General features: G+C 41.8%; 2 protein-coding genes across 2 annotated transcripts; one reads left to right on the top strand and one right to left on the bottom strand.

The window, feature by feature from the left end:
- The first annotated feature begins 741 nt into the window (after positions 1-741).
- smc5 (structural maintenance of chromosomes 5) lies at positions 742-10,566 on the top strand. Its single transcript, XM_028980126.1, has 24 exons — positions 742-961; positions 1,485-1,626; positions 1,746-1,798; positions 1,872-2,034; positions 2,115-2,249; positions 2,329-2,469; positions 2,596-2,757; positions 2,847-2,918; positions 3,152-3,407; positions 3,608-3,762; positions 3,840-3,953; positions 4,145-4,239; positions 4,311-4,443; positions 4,686-4,856; positions 4,943-5,112; positions 5,678-5,801; positions 6,064-6,186; positions 6,744-6,872; positions 7,099-7,194; positions 7,323-7,427; positions 7,571-7,690; positions 7,908-8,087; positions 9,660-9,755; positions 10,290-10,566. Exons 1-24 carry the CDS (start codon positions 819-821, stop codon positions 10,413-10,415), a joined length of 3,204 nt encoding a protein of 1,067 aa, XP_028835959.1. The 5' UTR covers positions 742-818; the 3' UTR covers positions 10,416-10,566.
- A 624-nt stretch (positions 10,567-11,190) lies between these two features.
- zfand5b (zinc finger, AN1-type domain 5b) lies at positions 11,191-15,297 on the bottom strand. Its single transcript, XM_028978834.1, has 6 exons — positions 15,173-15,297; positions 13,376-13,547; positions 12,962-13,061; positions 12,794-12,891; positions 12,555-12,680; positions 11,191-12,412 (listed from the first exon to the last, which is right to left on the bottom strand). The coding sequence occupies exons 2-6, from the start codon at positions 13,527-13,529 to the stop codon at positions 12,264-12,266; spliced, it is 627 nt and encodes a 208-aa protein (XP_028834667.1). The 5' UTR covers positions 13,530-13,547; positions 15,173-15,297; the 3' UTR covers positions 11,191-12,263.
- Between the last annotated feature and the right edge of the window lie 297 nt (positions 15,298-15,594).

Below are 15,594 nucleotides of genomic sequence, written 5' to 3'. Positions count from 1 at the left end.
AAATCTTCAGGAGTCCTTTGAGCTTGTTAAGAAAATAATGCTGCATAAACTGATTACAATAATGGCTAACCTTCCCCAGCCTCTGCATGACCTGCTGGACTGATATCATAGTGTTTTTAGTGGAAGACTCTTTCAGCTGTGCTGTAACAAGGAATGCTGCTGAACATTTTATAGAATAGATCCACTTTGTGCAAAACTTGGGACACAGGGCGCACTAAATTATTCAAAATTCAATTTTACACTTGATTGTATCTGATGGTATACTGAACTTATTTGGAACAGGCCATTGACTTTGCACACTGAATCCTAGAAGCTTCGTAATCGCTCTGTGTGCCTGTATATGGTGAGATGACAATAAGGTTGACTTTTGACTTTTATTTTTATAGAGTTAATAATAATTTTGTACTATTTTACTATATATATATATATATATATATATATATATATATATATATATATATATATATATATATATATATATATATATAATAAACGTGTATATTTTAAGATTTTATTATTACCATTATCGGTTTATCGTTACCTACTTTATTTGTTTTGGCTTTTTTTTTATTTCTTCTGTACCACTGCGATGGCCCCCCGGGGATTAATAAAGTATAAAGCATCTGTCCATCTTTCGTTTATGGGTTTTTGTGCGTGAGACGTACACGTAGACGTCACGTGGGGAAAACAATCTGTTCTTGACTCCGGTCCGCTTGGTGGCGCCAAAAAACTGAACTTCAAACGATAGAAGAAGAAGAACTGAAACTGAAATTGATCGGGGCTAAATTCGCGGCTCTCCCGTACCTGCCGCCGCATTTATGGAGACTGCGGGCAAAAGGAAGCGGAGCTTCGCGGCGATCGACCGTCGGCATCAACCGCGAAGCTTTGCGAGTCCCGTCCCTCACGGCGGTGGCGACTTTGTGGAGGGCTCCATCCGACGCATCACCATGAAAAACTTTCTGTGAGTGAGAGACGCGATGCAGCCTTTCTGCTGGTCGGCCTGGGGCGAGCCGACACCACCTGAAGTGAAAAGGATGCAGCAGTTACCTGGCACGAACAGATTTAAAGTGTAGAAAGGCCGCGCTGTATCAGTTTCGTGTGTTCTTTTTTACTCGTTAAAAGTATAAAAGAGACAATCAAAATTATTTACAGTGAAAGTGAAGTGATTGTCATTGTGAAACACTGCAGCACAGCACACGGTGACACAACGAAATGTGTCCTCTGCTTTTAACCAGTGGGCAGCCATGAAAGGCGCCCGGGGAGCAGTGTGTGGGGTCAGTGGCACCTTGGCAGATAGGGATTCGACAACATCGGCAACCTTCTGAATCCGGGGCTGCTTCCACCACTGCCCTTGCATGTGGAATGTCACAAGGGCATCCTTTGAGACGTTGGGTTTGGGTTCACTTTCAAACTGCAGTGAAGAAGATGGATATAGACTGCCGAACTGTGTTCTGTAATGTGATTTTTAATAATTTCATTTCTAGGACGTATGATTATTCAGAAGTGTTTCCTGGACCTAATCTGAACATGATTGTGGGAGCCAACGGGACGGGCAAATCCAGCATTGTCTGTGCCATTTGTCTGGGTTTGGCTGGAAAGACGGCGGTTTTGGGCAGAGGAGATAAGGTGACTCATTCTTTCCGCTTCCTGTATAGATTTTTAAATATCTTCATATTTCGTTTAGACAGTCGTTTAATAACTTTGCTGCTGAAATTGCTGACAGAGCGTGTGTTTCCCAAAACCAGGTGGGGTTGTACGTAAAGCGAGGATGCAGCAATGGATCCGTGGAAATTGAGCTGTAAGCGTATGAAGTCTAAAGCGTCTGTCCCTGACATCAGATTTTACATCCCGAAACAACAATGTCTCTACAGGTGCAAAACGGATGGAAACCTGGTGATCAACAGAGAGATCCACGTTGAAAACAACCAGTCGGTGTGGATGCTGAACGGCAGACATTCCAGCCAGAAGGCTGTGGAGGAGGCAGTCAAAGCATTGCAGATCCAGGTTGGAAACCTGTGCCAATTCCTACCTCAGGTGAGGGTTCTTATACCAACATCTTGACCGATTAGATGGTGGATGTTCTTCACGTCGTTCTTCACCTCTCTGTCCTGTAGGAAAAGGTTGGAGAATTTGCAAAAATGAGTAAGATTGAGCTTTTGGAAGCAACAGAGAAGTCAGTAGGACCACCGGAGATGTATGAATTCCACTGTAATCTTAAGACATTCCGCACAAGAGAGAGAGAGATGGAGGTATTCGCTGCATTTGTATAACATTTGATTTGTAGAAGGGATAGACCTCTTACCGTGCTTTGTTTTTGGTATTTGGCAGAACATGTGCAAAGAGAAAGCAAACATCCTTGACAAGACCAAAAAGAGAAATGAGCACATAAAAACTGACGTGGAGCGCTACTACACCATGAGGAGACACCTTGACATGATCCAGATGTTGGAGAAGAAAAAGCCTTGGGTGGTCAGTGTCTGTGGGTCTCCCTGAAACATCACACGTTTGCAACATCCTTCACAGTTAATGTGAAAGTTGAGCTTATTTTGGTGATCAGTGTCACAGTTCATCCCATTCTCGTAACATCTGCTGCAGGAGTATGAGGTGGCCCGCAGGGGAGTTGAGGACGTGAAGAAGGAGAGAGAGGAAGTAAAGCGCAGACTAACAGCTGCTAAAGAAGCCCAGGCCCCCCTGCTGAAGGAAATAAAGTCCGTAGAAGAAAAGCTACAGGCTGTCGACCAGCGCATGAAAGACAAGGTTACGTTTAGCAAGTGCGGAGCGAACGTTGGCATGTTGACCGCCTTCAGACCGAAGCAGAGGTCGTACTGATGCCACTGTGCTTTCAGACTTCCAGCATCAGAGAGGCTTCGCAGTTGTGTAAACAAAAGCGAGACCAGTTGGATCACAGGCACAAGCAGGTGAGCAAGTTCCTTCAATGTATGTTAATTAGGGCTGTCAATCAGTTCAAAGGACACCAGGAATCGCTCACACATTTTGCAAGGCATTAATCAGGATTCATTCATTCTAAAGTTTGCTGTAATCCATATTTAAAACTACGACCTTTGGTTCAGGGTGCAGGTTACAGCCTGTACACCAGTTACACAATTCGGACAGTAAGAGACAGATTCTCTGTTGTATTTGTCTTCTCCAGATCGAGGACATCAGGCAGGCACTCAGTTTGAAGCAGACAGAGGAGTCTGACCGGCAGAAGCGGATTATCAACACTCGCCGTATAATCGCTGACCTGCAGGCTGAGCTGGACAGTCAGGGCAGCCAGGAGGATGTGATGCCACTGATCGAGGCTGTGAACTGTGAGCTACGCCGCATCCAGGATGAGAGGGCGGAGCTGGAGAGCAAGCAGATTGATCAACACCGTGACAAAGATACAATGGCTGCAGAGCTGAGATGTAAGATTATCTTTAATTAAAGCTAAGATTAGCTTTAATGCAGTAAATAACACCAAGGTTTACACATCTGTTCATTTTAAGTAAATTTTACAGTTCATACTTTGTATGTAATCAACCTTTGCGATATTTAGTATAAGGGTTGGGATTCGCAGGGAATTCCACTAGCTCTGGTCTGTGTGCTGCTTTTTTTGGTCCTTCAGTGTTGCACAACCAGCTTCGGAGTTTAGCGGACCGCATGAATCAGAAGGAGGAAAGGCTTCGTAGTCGTTTTCGGGACACTTACACAGCTCTCCAGTGGCTGAGGAGGAATCGAAATCTCTTTACTGGGAACGTCTATGAGCCTATGATGCTGGAGGTCAGCAGTTGATCTTTGGATGGATATGCTTCGTCCGGAATCTTTCATTTATTCTGGTTTCTTTTCCACCATTTCAGATAAATGTGCGTGATGCCCGCCACTCAAAGTACATTGAGAGCCACATTCCTATAAATGACCTGAGGGCCTTTATCTTCCAAAAGCGAGAGGACATGGAGATATTCTTGACTGAGGTATAGTACTTTATCCAGTTTAAAAGACCAGAGCATGTCTCAAGACATGATTTCTTGTTGATGTGGAATGGTGAGAGACATGGTGTGGTGCTGGATGTGCACCAGATAGCAGGACGTTAACTCGGTTGTTAATATGGCCTAACACTCTTTATTTGAGGAATGCTGACTTTGATGTGTCCCTGTCTCATGAGGTTCGTGATAAACAAGAACTCAGAGTGAATGCTGCCTATGCTCCTTCTGAGTCCTTTGCTGCGAAGCCTCCATCTCGGCCCATCGAGTCTATTAGGTAGGTACCCTACAGGTGAGTGGTAGCTAGTCTGTCACTTCCAATCATTCACTCCGACTTCTCATTCTCAGGCATTTTGGATTCTACTCTTACATGCGTGAGTTGTTCGATGCCCCTGAGGACGTCATGAGCTACCTGTGCTTCCAGTACAAAATCAATGATGTCCCAGTGGGGACAGAGCAGACCAAGAGGATGATTGAGAAGGTAGGTTACAGCCCCCATGATTCAGGCCTACAGAACACAGGCTGAGAACAAGGATTCTTAATGTGAGCTATTCGAAATTTAGATTTTAAATTTGCAATGATTTCCAGTGACTTTTTTCAACATATCAGACTTATTTTAGGAGTTGAACAGATCTTGTTATGGGCAGGGAATCATTAGACTAGTATTTAATGGATGTTTGGAAAGGATGTCATGGTTACAGGTGCCTGGATATTTTTTCGTAGGTGAAGGAGACCCAATTTAGAACATTCTACACAGCAGAGGAGAAATACATCATTAAGAAATCCTCCTACTCTCATAAAATTGTCTCCAGTAATACTTCACTGCGCCACCCCCAGTTCCTCAACATAGTGGTTGATGCTGAAAGGCGGCGACAGCTTGAAGAGAAGATTGGAGTGAGTGGTGCCAAGCCCCCATGCTTTCTCACAATATTCTGAGAGATCTGTTGTCCAATGTTTTAACCCACATGTGTGCCCTGCAGAGCATTGAGAAGAACATCAGTACCATTGATGCCAAAGTGAATGACATTCAGCAGCGACAATCTACATTGCGTCACAGAGACAATGAGCTGCGCTTAGAAAAAAAAAGGCTTTCAGAGGTTAAAGGAAAGAAAAGGCAGTTGGAGCAGAAGATCAGCACTAAGCAGGACAGGTTAGATTCTCACACACACAGACGCACACACACACACACACACACAGAATTCATGTTTCGTTTTCATGAAAAACTGCACCATCACCAACCCAAACTTTGCTTTAAAGAGAGACTTCAGGATACAGGATCTACACCAAAAAGTGTCTACTGTGTTTCATATAGAGTCCATATATTATTTTGTCTTGGCTTTTCTGTGACTGAATTAGTATCTATAAGCCTGATCTGCCTTGCTTTGTACCGATGCAATAGGAAGGGTGATCAGCTTGTATGTATTTTCAAAGCTAAACTGTTATCTGCTGTAGATGAAATTAAAGTTGGGATTTGAGGCGTTTTTCACTATGACACAATTTGGACTCATTTACAACCTCACAACTAGGTGATTTAAAGGTGAAAACATGAGCAAGTCAAATGTCCTCATGGTACAGTGTGACTCCAAACATTCTGTTATATATTAATCTGTTAACATTATAATGCTCATCAGTATTATAACAGTATTATAAAACTGTCAGTGGAAAATATATCTACATAAAATAGTGTTTTAAATACTTACTTTCATTGTGTGAAGTCTGAGACAGATGGAACATTGTGGGATTGATCTACAGAAGGAGGAAGAGGAGACGAAACTGAAGATAGCAGCAGTCAACTCTCAGAAAGTGACTGTAGTTGTACAGTTTATACACCATATGAAGGTATATGCATGGTATATGTACACCATATGAAGTTGTGTGTGTGTTGGTATTTTTGTGTCGTTGCTGCTGTTTTTAAACAGCAGTGTACATGGGGTATTCCTTTTATCCTTCTGCATTAGTTTAAATTTTCATCAGATTTACTTCTTGATTCCTTTTTTCTTTGAGTCTTTAGGGGTGTTTATTCTGTTATGTGTTAATAATGTGGTTGTTGACTGTACATAATGTGCTCAGGTTGTGTGTGTGTGTGTGTGTGTGCTCACAGATGATGGCAAAATATAGCATGGAGAAAGTTTTGATATCTATGGAATCTGTGACTCTGAGAGCTACAAAAACCAAGCTGGAGACAGACTGTAGGGACGGGTGTACTGAACTTCGAACTTTGGAGGTGAAGATTACATGCAAGCATAAATATTCACTAATATTCACACTTTCTTTCCCACACATAACTTAAAGGTCAAGCAACTAATGTGAACACATTTGCAGCTAGAGAATAGACTTACAGGCACGGCTATCATCAGCGGCTCATTTGTCTAATGGCAGGAGTTCTTGTAATGGGTGGTAACTAGCAACAGGAAATTTGAAACCATTTGTATTATTGTATTATCTTGTTGTGATTTTCTAAAAAGATTTTGTGAAAACTGTGCAGTAAATGTAAAAACACAAAAGGTTTCAAAAAATGCCTATGCCTTTATCCCACACTAACAAATAGAACCACACATTTCCTTACAGTTGGTCCCTCAGCATACCATCACATACGTTTAATAATTAAGACGGTCTGTACATACAGGGTTGGTTTTCTGCTCATGGATTAAGCCTAGTCCTAGACAGTAAGAGAATTTCAATCAAATCAAAACTGCTTTTCGTCTTGGAATAGACTTCATCCATGAATGTGAAACTGAGTTCAAGTTCCCTGACACCAAGACTACTTTGTGTGTGTGGCAGCGAGCATTTGCTCAGTTGGACCAGAAGAAGAGCTTACTGGTGGAAAAGTGCAGGAGACTGAAGCAGAAGGCCTTTGAGATCTGCAACATGGGCCCACAGGAGAAATCGATCTGCCCAGAGCTGCAAGCGGTCTGGAAAAATCCTATACATCATATAGACACAACAACATGCGTCTAAATCACATTACATTGTTGAAATGTTTGCTGTCTTAATGATATTTAGTATTTTGTTTAGTTCATAGGCATGTGCCGAAAAATGCAAACAAACTATTGTCAGACTCCACATTTATATGAACATGAAACATTTCCCTTTTGGAGGAACATCGTGAATTTACTTCTCTCTGTACCCCTTGCAGGCCTTCAGTCAGCTGCCTGACACCTTAGATGATCTTGATGCCAGACTGAATAGTGAGAGAGCTCAGGCTGAGTTCTTCACTGGACTCAGTGAAGCGGTAGGTGGCCCTGTGCATGCGTGAGTGTGTTTTATCTGTATGTAGCAAAGTCATTAGCAATGATCGACACAAAGACATGAATAGATGCCGTGTAAATGTGTCCGTACATCTTTATCTGTTCGCTGTAGGTCGTGGATGATTACAAGAGGAGGGAAAAAGAGATACAAAACCTGGAAAGAGAGTTGGGCAGTCGGAAATCAGAACTGGAAACCTACAGAAAGGACATATCTGAGGTGCTGCAGAGATTACAGTGATTGAATGTGTGTGTGTATGATTGTGTGTTTTTTTTTTTTTGCTGTTGCCTGTATCGATGTCACTGAAATTTGTGTGTGATTATTTTTGTTATGTTGATTTGTATGTGTGTGTGTGTTTTCAGGCTAAAGAGCGCTGGCTGATTCCACTAAAGCAGCTTGTGGAGCAGATTAATGAAAAGTTCAGTGCCTTCTTTCGCTCTATGGAGTGTGCTGGAGAGGTGGACCTGCATGCAGAGAATGAGGTACAGCTGAGGGTGTGATGCTAATGATGGGGTACATATATGATGGCCACCCCTTCATATGAATTGTGCTTATGGAGATTAGCCAATGCATCTGAAGTTCAAAGCAGTCCTACAGGAATGCCAGTGAAATTGAGCAGTGCTGCCGTGGGGTTCTGTATATTTTGTTAAAGGCTTGGGAGCAGGTTTGTGTGCAAGTAATCTTAAATGTGTTTAACAGGAAGAGTACGATAAGTACGGGATCCGTATCCGAGTGAAATTCCGCAGCAACACTCAACTGCATGAGCTGACGCTGAACCATCAGAGTGGAGGAGAGCGAAGCGTTTCCACCATGCTCTACCTCATGGCTTTACAGGAACTGAATCGTTGCCCCTTCAGGGTAGTGGATGAGATTAACCAGGTATGTGAAGCAGGAGCTCTGTTTAAATTCAACTCCATCAGCAGCCAACTAAAGCAGAGCTTTAATTGGGCCTGAAAGGTTAGACCCAACCCGACAAGTACAGCTTTTTAAAAACCTGTCTTTCTTTGCACGCTACTTCGTTTCACCTCATCAGCATTATTGCATCTCTCTGGCGATAATCGCAGATCACCTGATGATGGTGGCCAACAATTACAAATCAAATTCACTTTTTTCTAAAATTACACTTAATTTAGAACATGCACAACCCTTTTACAAGCAGCGACTTGTACAGAAAAGATACAATACATCAGCACTACAAACTGATGAAGTGCTGTTTTTGGTAGAAATAATATTTCTACATATAATTTACTAGCAGGTGTCGTAGAGTAATAGAAATCCAACAGTCATGACATGCATGCTGCTGATTCTGTGCAATTGAATCGCTAGTTGAAAAGGCATGTTCAAAATAATAGCAGTGTGAAATTATGAGGAAAATGGGTTGTTCGGGACATTGTTCAGAAGAACAGCATACCTTGATTAAAAAGTTGATTGGAGACTGGAAAACATATAAAGAAGTGCAGAAAATGAAGCTCAGCTAAAATGATCGCCAATGGTTTAAAATGACAACCAAAGCCTGAAAAACAACCATTTGCATGGATCGAAGAATTGCCAAAATGGCAACAATCAGCTCCAGGAAGATCAGAGAAGGTCTAAAGTAAGCTGTGAGTACTGTTACAGAGGGACCCACTGTTGAACAAAAGACATGCCGAAGAGGTTACAATCTGCAAAAACGCACATTTATGGCCTAAAGAGAAATGGTGTAACATTTTGTGGACTGATTCAAGCCACAGTACCTGGTGAAGACCCTGAAGCATTTATCGCACACCAGGGAACAGTCTGAATAAATCAGAATACTTGAAGAGGTCATGCTGCCTTATGCTGAAGAGGAAATGTCCTTGAAATGTGTGTTTCAAGAAGACTACAACCCCAAACACACAAGTAAATGGGCAACATCTTGGTTTCAGACCAACAAGATTGACGTTATGAAAGTGAAGTGATTGTTATTGTGATATGCACAACGAAATGTGTCCTCCAACACAGAAACGCTGCTTATACAACTAAATATTAGTTCAGTTATTCAAAGGAAAGCAAAATCTTCAAACATTTTTCAGTTTATACAGTGAATGTTCGACTTTGTAAAGAAGAAGAGTCTAATATTCAAGGAATAATACACATTTGATGTGTTGATTTGGAAATAGGTTGTGTAGTGTTCCCAATGCATTTGTGTGTATGGAAGTAAAAGCTATTATAATCTTTTTAAAGCACCCTGCTATTATTTTGAACACAACTGTAGATACTATAGACCGTAGCTTTGTGTTTGCTGACCGATCACTTACCACACAAGTTTGGCCTGGACTGAGGCTGACCAATTTATAAAAAATGAGCTTGAACACTTTAAAGCTGTAAATATTGGCCCAATCCAATAAATGGGGTCAATAAATAATTTACTGCTGAAAGGACTCACCGTTTTGTGAACTTATCATTTTTTTTTTTTTGGATGTGTCTCTGTAGGGTATGGACCCAGTCAATGAAAGGAGAGTATTTGATATTGTAGTGAAGACAGCTTGCAGAGGAACAACGTCCCAGTATTTCTTCATCACACCTAAGGTAAGCACTTTCATGTTTTTGAGTGGACACTGTGTGCTCAACACATCCGTCTGTGTAACCGCCATTTGTGAGGACACATACTTGTGTTTGATAGACTGGCAATGGTTAACTTTTTCTTGTCATCTCAGGGCAGACCCTAACTGTAGGGATGCATTAATTTGACATTTTGGCCAATACATCTTAATTTAAATATAACCCATTGCCCTCTAGTCATGTCCTTTGGATCACCTCTGAAACAGCAGCTGAGAACACTTCTGTTGTCAATGTAAAACACATGCCAGCCAGCATATAATTGATACTTTCAGTCATTTCAATTTGCCAAATATCGTCTGAGAGCAAAATGGCCGATATACGGGGCCATCCTAAACTGATGGAAGTCCTTACCACTGAGGTCGATTGATAGTGAAAGTGATTGTTTAGTCATTATAGTATACACAATCAGTTTGTCCATGTGCAGACCAGTGTAGGTCAATATTTAATGAAAAGTTCTTCATTTCAGAGTTGCATTTTGAGACAACATTTTTGTATTTTCAGCTTCTACAAAATTTGCAGTATGCTGAAGAGATGATGGTCCTTTGTGTTCATAACGGGCCCCATATGTTGGCTCCTAATGAATGGAATGAAAAGGCGTTTCTCAGACGTGTGCGGGCACAGTCCTGAATATGCAGCCAATGTTTACCTCAAAGGCCAAGTCTTCACAACCTTCACAACTCTGAGCTTCTGGTCCTGGAGTTCAGTTCTTTTGGTGATCTGATTTTTCTGAATCGAGTTTGTATGTTTACCACATTTAAAAACAAGAATTTATCTAAAAACGGGTTAAAAATGTTCTCTGTTTTGGTTCTTTTTTTTTGTTCTGTCTTTGTAATTATGTGTTGATTATTAAACATTTAGAGTTATACCAATTTCACAGAGTGTGTGTCTAAATTAGAACTCTAAAATCATGAATGAGGCAGATTATGGTGATCAGGGTATTTCCAGTGTATGTAGGTGAATTTGTAATTGGGCTCAACCCAATTTCAAAAGACTTATGAAGATTAATCCTCAATTAAGATTAGTTCTCACCTCCTCAGATTGATTTCCACTTTGATTGATGTATAGGATATTTACATTGTAAGACGTTCTGATTATTCCAAGTGTTGTGCTTCTCCTGGGACAAATCTGATCTTGCATTTTCAATCAAAATGTTAATACTCAGTGTATGCCTGAAGCCAAAGGCCAATAACTTTATCTGGTCTCCACCACAGTGGTGGCCTAATGTTTAATTAGGCAGACTTCTGATTGACTTTGGTGGGTTCAAACTTGTGACCATCCAAGGCACCATCCTCACACACTGCTCCCTGTGTGCCCTCGCAATTGGTGATTAATGAAATGTGTTGTGTATTAATCATTTTCTTCTCACACACACTCCCCACTACTTAAAACAAAAACTAGTATGATAGTTTATATACACAATTTTATTTACAAGATACATAATTGTTCAGATAAGATTATATGCACAGTACATAAATAAAGATGATTTGTACAAAACTTGCAAAACTAAAAGGTAACAGCATTGTGCACCCAGACCCAATGGTTTGGGGGAGGCAGGAGATTTTTTAAAAACAGGAGCTAGCATGCCGAACACAAACTATTTGATTGAAACCAAAATCATATGCAATCCAACTTGAAAGCCCTGCATTTTTACACAAATATTCCACAACATGATAAAAGTGTGATTGGTAACAATTTAAAGGGTGACCGGGCAGCTAAAAAAGAAAAAAACAAAAGTGTGATCTTGCTGCATTAGCCATGCAATATACCTCAAAGAACCCCATGCAACAAGGAAGTGGGAAAAAGTCCAACATTTCAGCCCTCAATAATGATAAAAAGCAGCTCACTGAAGAACGTGCCATTTAACAGCATGGACCCCCCCCAAAAAGTTTTCATTTGGGTAAATCATTGACTAAATCCATTTGCAGGTAAACATTTCTGAATCGCAGGTCACCAGGATAAAAGACCAGAATCCATTCATACCCAGAATTGCTCTAAAAAGTATATATGAATCTTGGGGGTGGGGGATAAAAAAAAAAAAAAAAAAAAAATGAATGAGTGCCCCAAGCACATCCTGAGGCAGATGGATGCTTTGAGCCTGCTCCCTACACACACAAAATAATTCACACAGTCTTTGTCCACAAAAACACACAAAAAGGAAAAACTATTGCTACATGAGTGGCACACCAGACGGCAGGTTACCTGGGCAACAGTGAGGTCAGAGATAACATTGTCCAGTCGCACTCCTCCAAAAACAGCTGAACAGAGACACTCACATCAGGGGGAAAAAATTATTATTAGCCTCTAACAATCCTTACCCTCCTAAACAAAGTCATTCCTGCACCCTCTATGTCCTCTCTTTTTTCATAAAAAAGGGTTGCGGACGTGTTATTGAGAAACTGAAGGTTCACTCAATGAGATGTTGAGTCCAACACCAAAGTCTGTTAATTGAGTTCTCCACAAGAGACTTCAGTCTTCTTATATTCTCTGAATTTTGTCAGCAACAACAACAGGGTTCTCTTTCCGTATCTTGACGGCGGCCTCAGCTTTGTAGTCGTAGGGGCAGTTGTGTTTGTCTGAATAGCGATGAAGTCCACAGAAGATGTTTCCACAGCGACAATCAAACCCTGGACAGAGATCACAGTAAGCAGTTACTATACAATATATTAAAATATTAAATATATTAATAAACATATGCTTTAACCAGACATTAAATGCATTTCTGAATATAAACATGATAATTGTACAATGCAAACATAGCCCACTGACCTGTGAGTCCCACTTTCTTACGGCATGTAAAGCATCTGTTTTTCTTGGGTTTGGGGGCATCTGGCAAATTCACCTCTTCACTTTGAGTACAAGGAAGGGATGCTGAGGCTGAGGGTTGGGTGAGCACTGTGGATGGGGGAAATCAGATTCATTTATACCATTGTCGCTTGTAAAATTACGCCTTAAGACAAATGTTTCATTTAAAATTATGTAAACTGAAAAACAAATGATCAATTTACCAGGTTCACTGAGGTCAGCTCTAGAGGCTGTGCCTTCTTCCTGACAGGAAATGCTCATCTCGGTCATCTGTTGGGTCACTGGCAGAGACGCAGCGGCACTAAGGAAGAAAAGTGTTCATTAACTGCTCAGTTAATAACAGCAGCTATATCTGCTGTTTGTGGTAATACCTGGCCGAATCCACAGCACTGGCGGCAGAGTTTAAAGTAGCCTCTATTCTCTGTATAGCTGAGGCTTCAGAGAGTGTGATGCTTGAAACACCACTGCCACCTTCACAAACCAGAAAGATACAAGGTTAAGACAAAAATGGCAAAAGACCAAAACACCAGAATATCAGGCAATAAGAGTTCTAGAGCACCCCTGGAGGGCACTTGTCCTGCACAATTTTTGTATTTACCTTCAATTAGCACATCTGATTCAACCTCTACTCATTACCCCTCAATTCTTGAGTTGAATGTGGTGTGGTGGAACAAGGACCGATATAAGCTATGCAGGACTGGTGCCCTCCAAGACAGGGATGGTGACTCCAACGTAACGATGCAATCAATCCATTCCACATTCTAAACACTTTCACATGAACTTACCCATAGCACTCAAGGAGCTGACTCCACCATTCTGTCTGCTCAAGTGCTCTTTGTAGCAAATGGAACACATGCCATTGGTCCTAGGATTGCCATAGAAACCACATCCTGTGGTACACAAAATGGGCACTGGGCTCTGGTTGGTCTCCTGGGCCATATCCAAGTGTCGGTCAGCCTAAACAAAAAGTTCACACTGAATGAGACGAGTACCAGCATAGTACCCTTCAACACATCACTTATATGGGGACATATGTTTTATGCATTATTTTTCTCCATTTAAACCTATCTAACAGGAAAATAAAGGACAGATGCCTTATTACAGTTTGTGGGTCGGTCAAAACATTGGCATTCCAAATCTCAATGCAGATCGCTGTTGGTAATAGGGGTCCCCCCAAAGACAAGTGTGTAACATGGGGACGAGTAACCAAAGAGACAGTCCTGAAGGACCAATCTACTCTTCATAATGTAAAAAGTAAATGAACCGCTTCAACAATTGTGTTTTAATCAGTGCGTTCTCGCTTTCCCAGATTACAATAAGGCCTTGATATCTACACACAGAGCATTGAAGTGACCTCACCACTGATGTCACATACTGCACAATAAGTTTTTTTAAATGAAGAAAAAAAGGTACAAATCAGAGCCAGGACACACTTTTGACCAGACTAATACGAACTGCCCCAGTCTGCGCACTCGGTTCTAAAAACGTGAGCAGGTATCCGTAGAAAGAACAAGTGGAGTCACGTGTGAGCCCCCCCCCCCGACACACATGGCCGAGTCCACCCAGTCACAAGGGCGCAATGTGACACGCTGATCTCAGAAGCACGCGGACGGGTACATGAGGCGCCAACAGCGCCACCCAGCGGCGGACAACGCGGCCGCCCGCAACCACAATCCACACGCACAGTCCACCTAAAAAAAAAAAAAAAACAACCAGTCACGGAACGACACGAGGCTCAATGTGTTGGGAACACAAAGCACTCGTCGTGACAATAAATGTATTTCGGGATCATGTTTTACTTTTTTACATATATAACAAGTGAGTTTTACAACCTCGTTAACCAGCAGCGGCTCACAAACAAACGGAGAACGAAGCCTTTTAAACTGCAGAATCAGACCAAGCGACCACTGTTCGAGTCATTAAATGTAACGCCATGGAACGGAGCTCGCATCTCGACCCGACGCCCCAGCATGAAAGGCCTGAAACGGGCTTTAAAATCCACCCAGTCATGCTAGCAGGGGGCTAACGTCGGAGACCAACTCACCCAGAAGAAACACATCTAGCCATTCTCCGTTTGAAACAACAGCCCCAGACGTAAAACATGTTCATCCTCTTGGAGGAAGGAAACAAGAAAAGACCCAAGAAAGACCAAGGCAGAGAAACAGAAGAGTTGGTGATACGACGACCATGATGTTTTAACCCGATTCGCTTTCTTTGTGCGGCAGCCTACGTGTAAACGACCTAAGTGTTAAGAATTAGTTCTCACCTCCTAGTAGAGCGACAACAAAAGCTGGGCACCTGAGCGGTACTGAGCGTTGAAAACAAACATAACTTTATAACTACATAGTAAAAAAACTTACAACAGCCTAGTGTACGCTGCCCATACAGGATAGAGGTTCATTAAATATAAAACACCAGAACGCACCCGAAAAGCAAATCCTTAAAGACAACAAACCAGCTTCGACACTGGTTTCAAACAACAAAACCAGACAATAACAATGCTGGATTTTTCCGCGAGTACACCACTCTGAACAAATATGTGAAGAATAAACGACGTGCCTACAAATCCAATCGCAACTCACCTCCTCTAATATAGCAAAACGCCAGCAATCGCTTCCCTTTTCCAGTCCTTGTCTCTCTTTAATCTGATCTTCTCGCCTCTGCTGCCTTGTTTAGCAATGGGCGGTGCGATGACGTCACGGCTGCCGTGAGCCTCTCTTATTGGGTGGGCGAGCTGGCCCGTCGTCTGATGACGTTCACGGGGATGCAGGAAATGGGGGTTCGAGCCGAACCTCACATGACATCAGAGCTTCCGGTGATGAAAGACACAATGATTGCGTGATCTGCGAAAAATCGTAAAACAGGAATATCCAAAAGGCCTAAAATGACCTAAAAGCTACCTATAAATAACAGTCGGGGGTAGCGTTAGTCGGTTTCCACTTTTCCAGGCCCAATTAAATCATACTTGAAAAAAAAACAAAACATTATTTTATGGATTACGGAA

Source organism: Denticeps clupeoides, chromosome 5, assembly GCF_900700375.1.
Source record: "Denticeps clupeoides chromosome 5, fDenClu1.1, whole genome shotgun sequence".
NCBI lineage: Eukaryota > Metazoa > Chordata > Actinopteri > Clupeiformes > Denticipitidae > Denticeps > Denticeps clupeoides.
This window is presented reverse-complemented; position numbering and strand designations above follow the sequence as displayed.

Bases quoted from the DNA above. Each gene is read 5' to 3' on its own strand.
- smc5 (XM_028980126.1), top strand. From the start codon at position 819: ATGGAGACTGCGGGCAAAAGGAAGCGGAGCTTCGCGGCGATCGACCGT. The intron at 3,408-3,607 runs GTAAGATTATCT...TTGGTCCTTCAG, and splicing joins AATGGCTGCAGAGCTGAGAT to TGTTGCACAACCAGCTTCGG. The intron at 5,113-5,677 runs GTTAGATTCTCA...CATTGTGTGAAG, and splicing joins ATCAGCACTAAGCAGGACAG to TCTGAGACAGATGGAACATT.
- zfand5b (XM_028978834.1), bottom strand. From the start codon at position 13,529: ATGGCCCAGGAGACCAACCAGAGCCCAGTGCCCATTTTGTGTACCACA. The intron at 13,062-13,375 runs GTAAGTTCATGT...TGGTTTGTGAAG, and splicing joins CAGCTCCTTGAGTGCTATGG to GTGGCAGTGGTGTTTCAAGC. The intron at 12,892-12,961 runs GTATTACCACAA...TTTCTTCCTTAG, and splicing joins AGTGCTGTGGATTCGGCCAG to TGCCGCTGCGTCTCTGCCAG.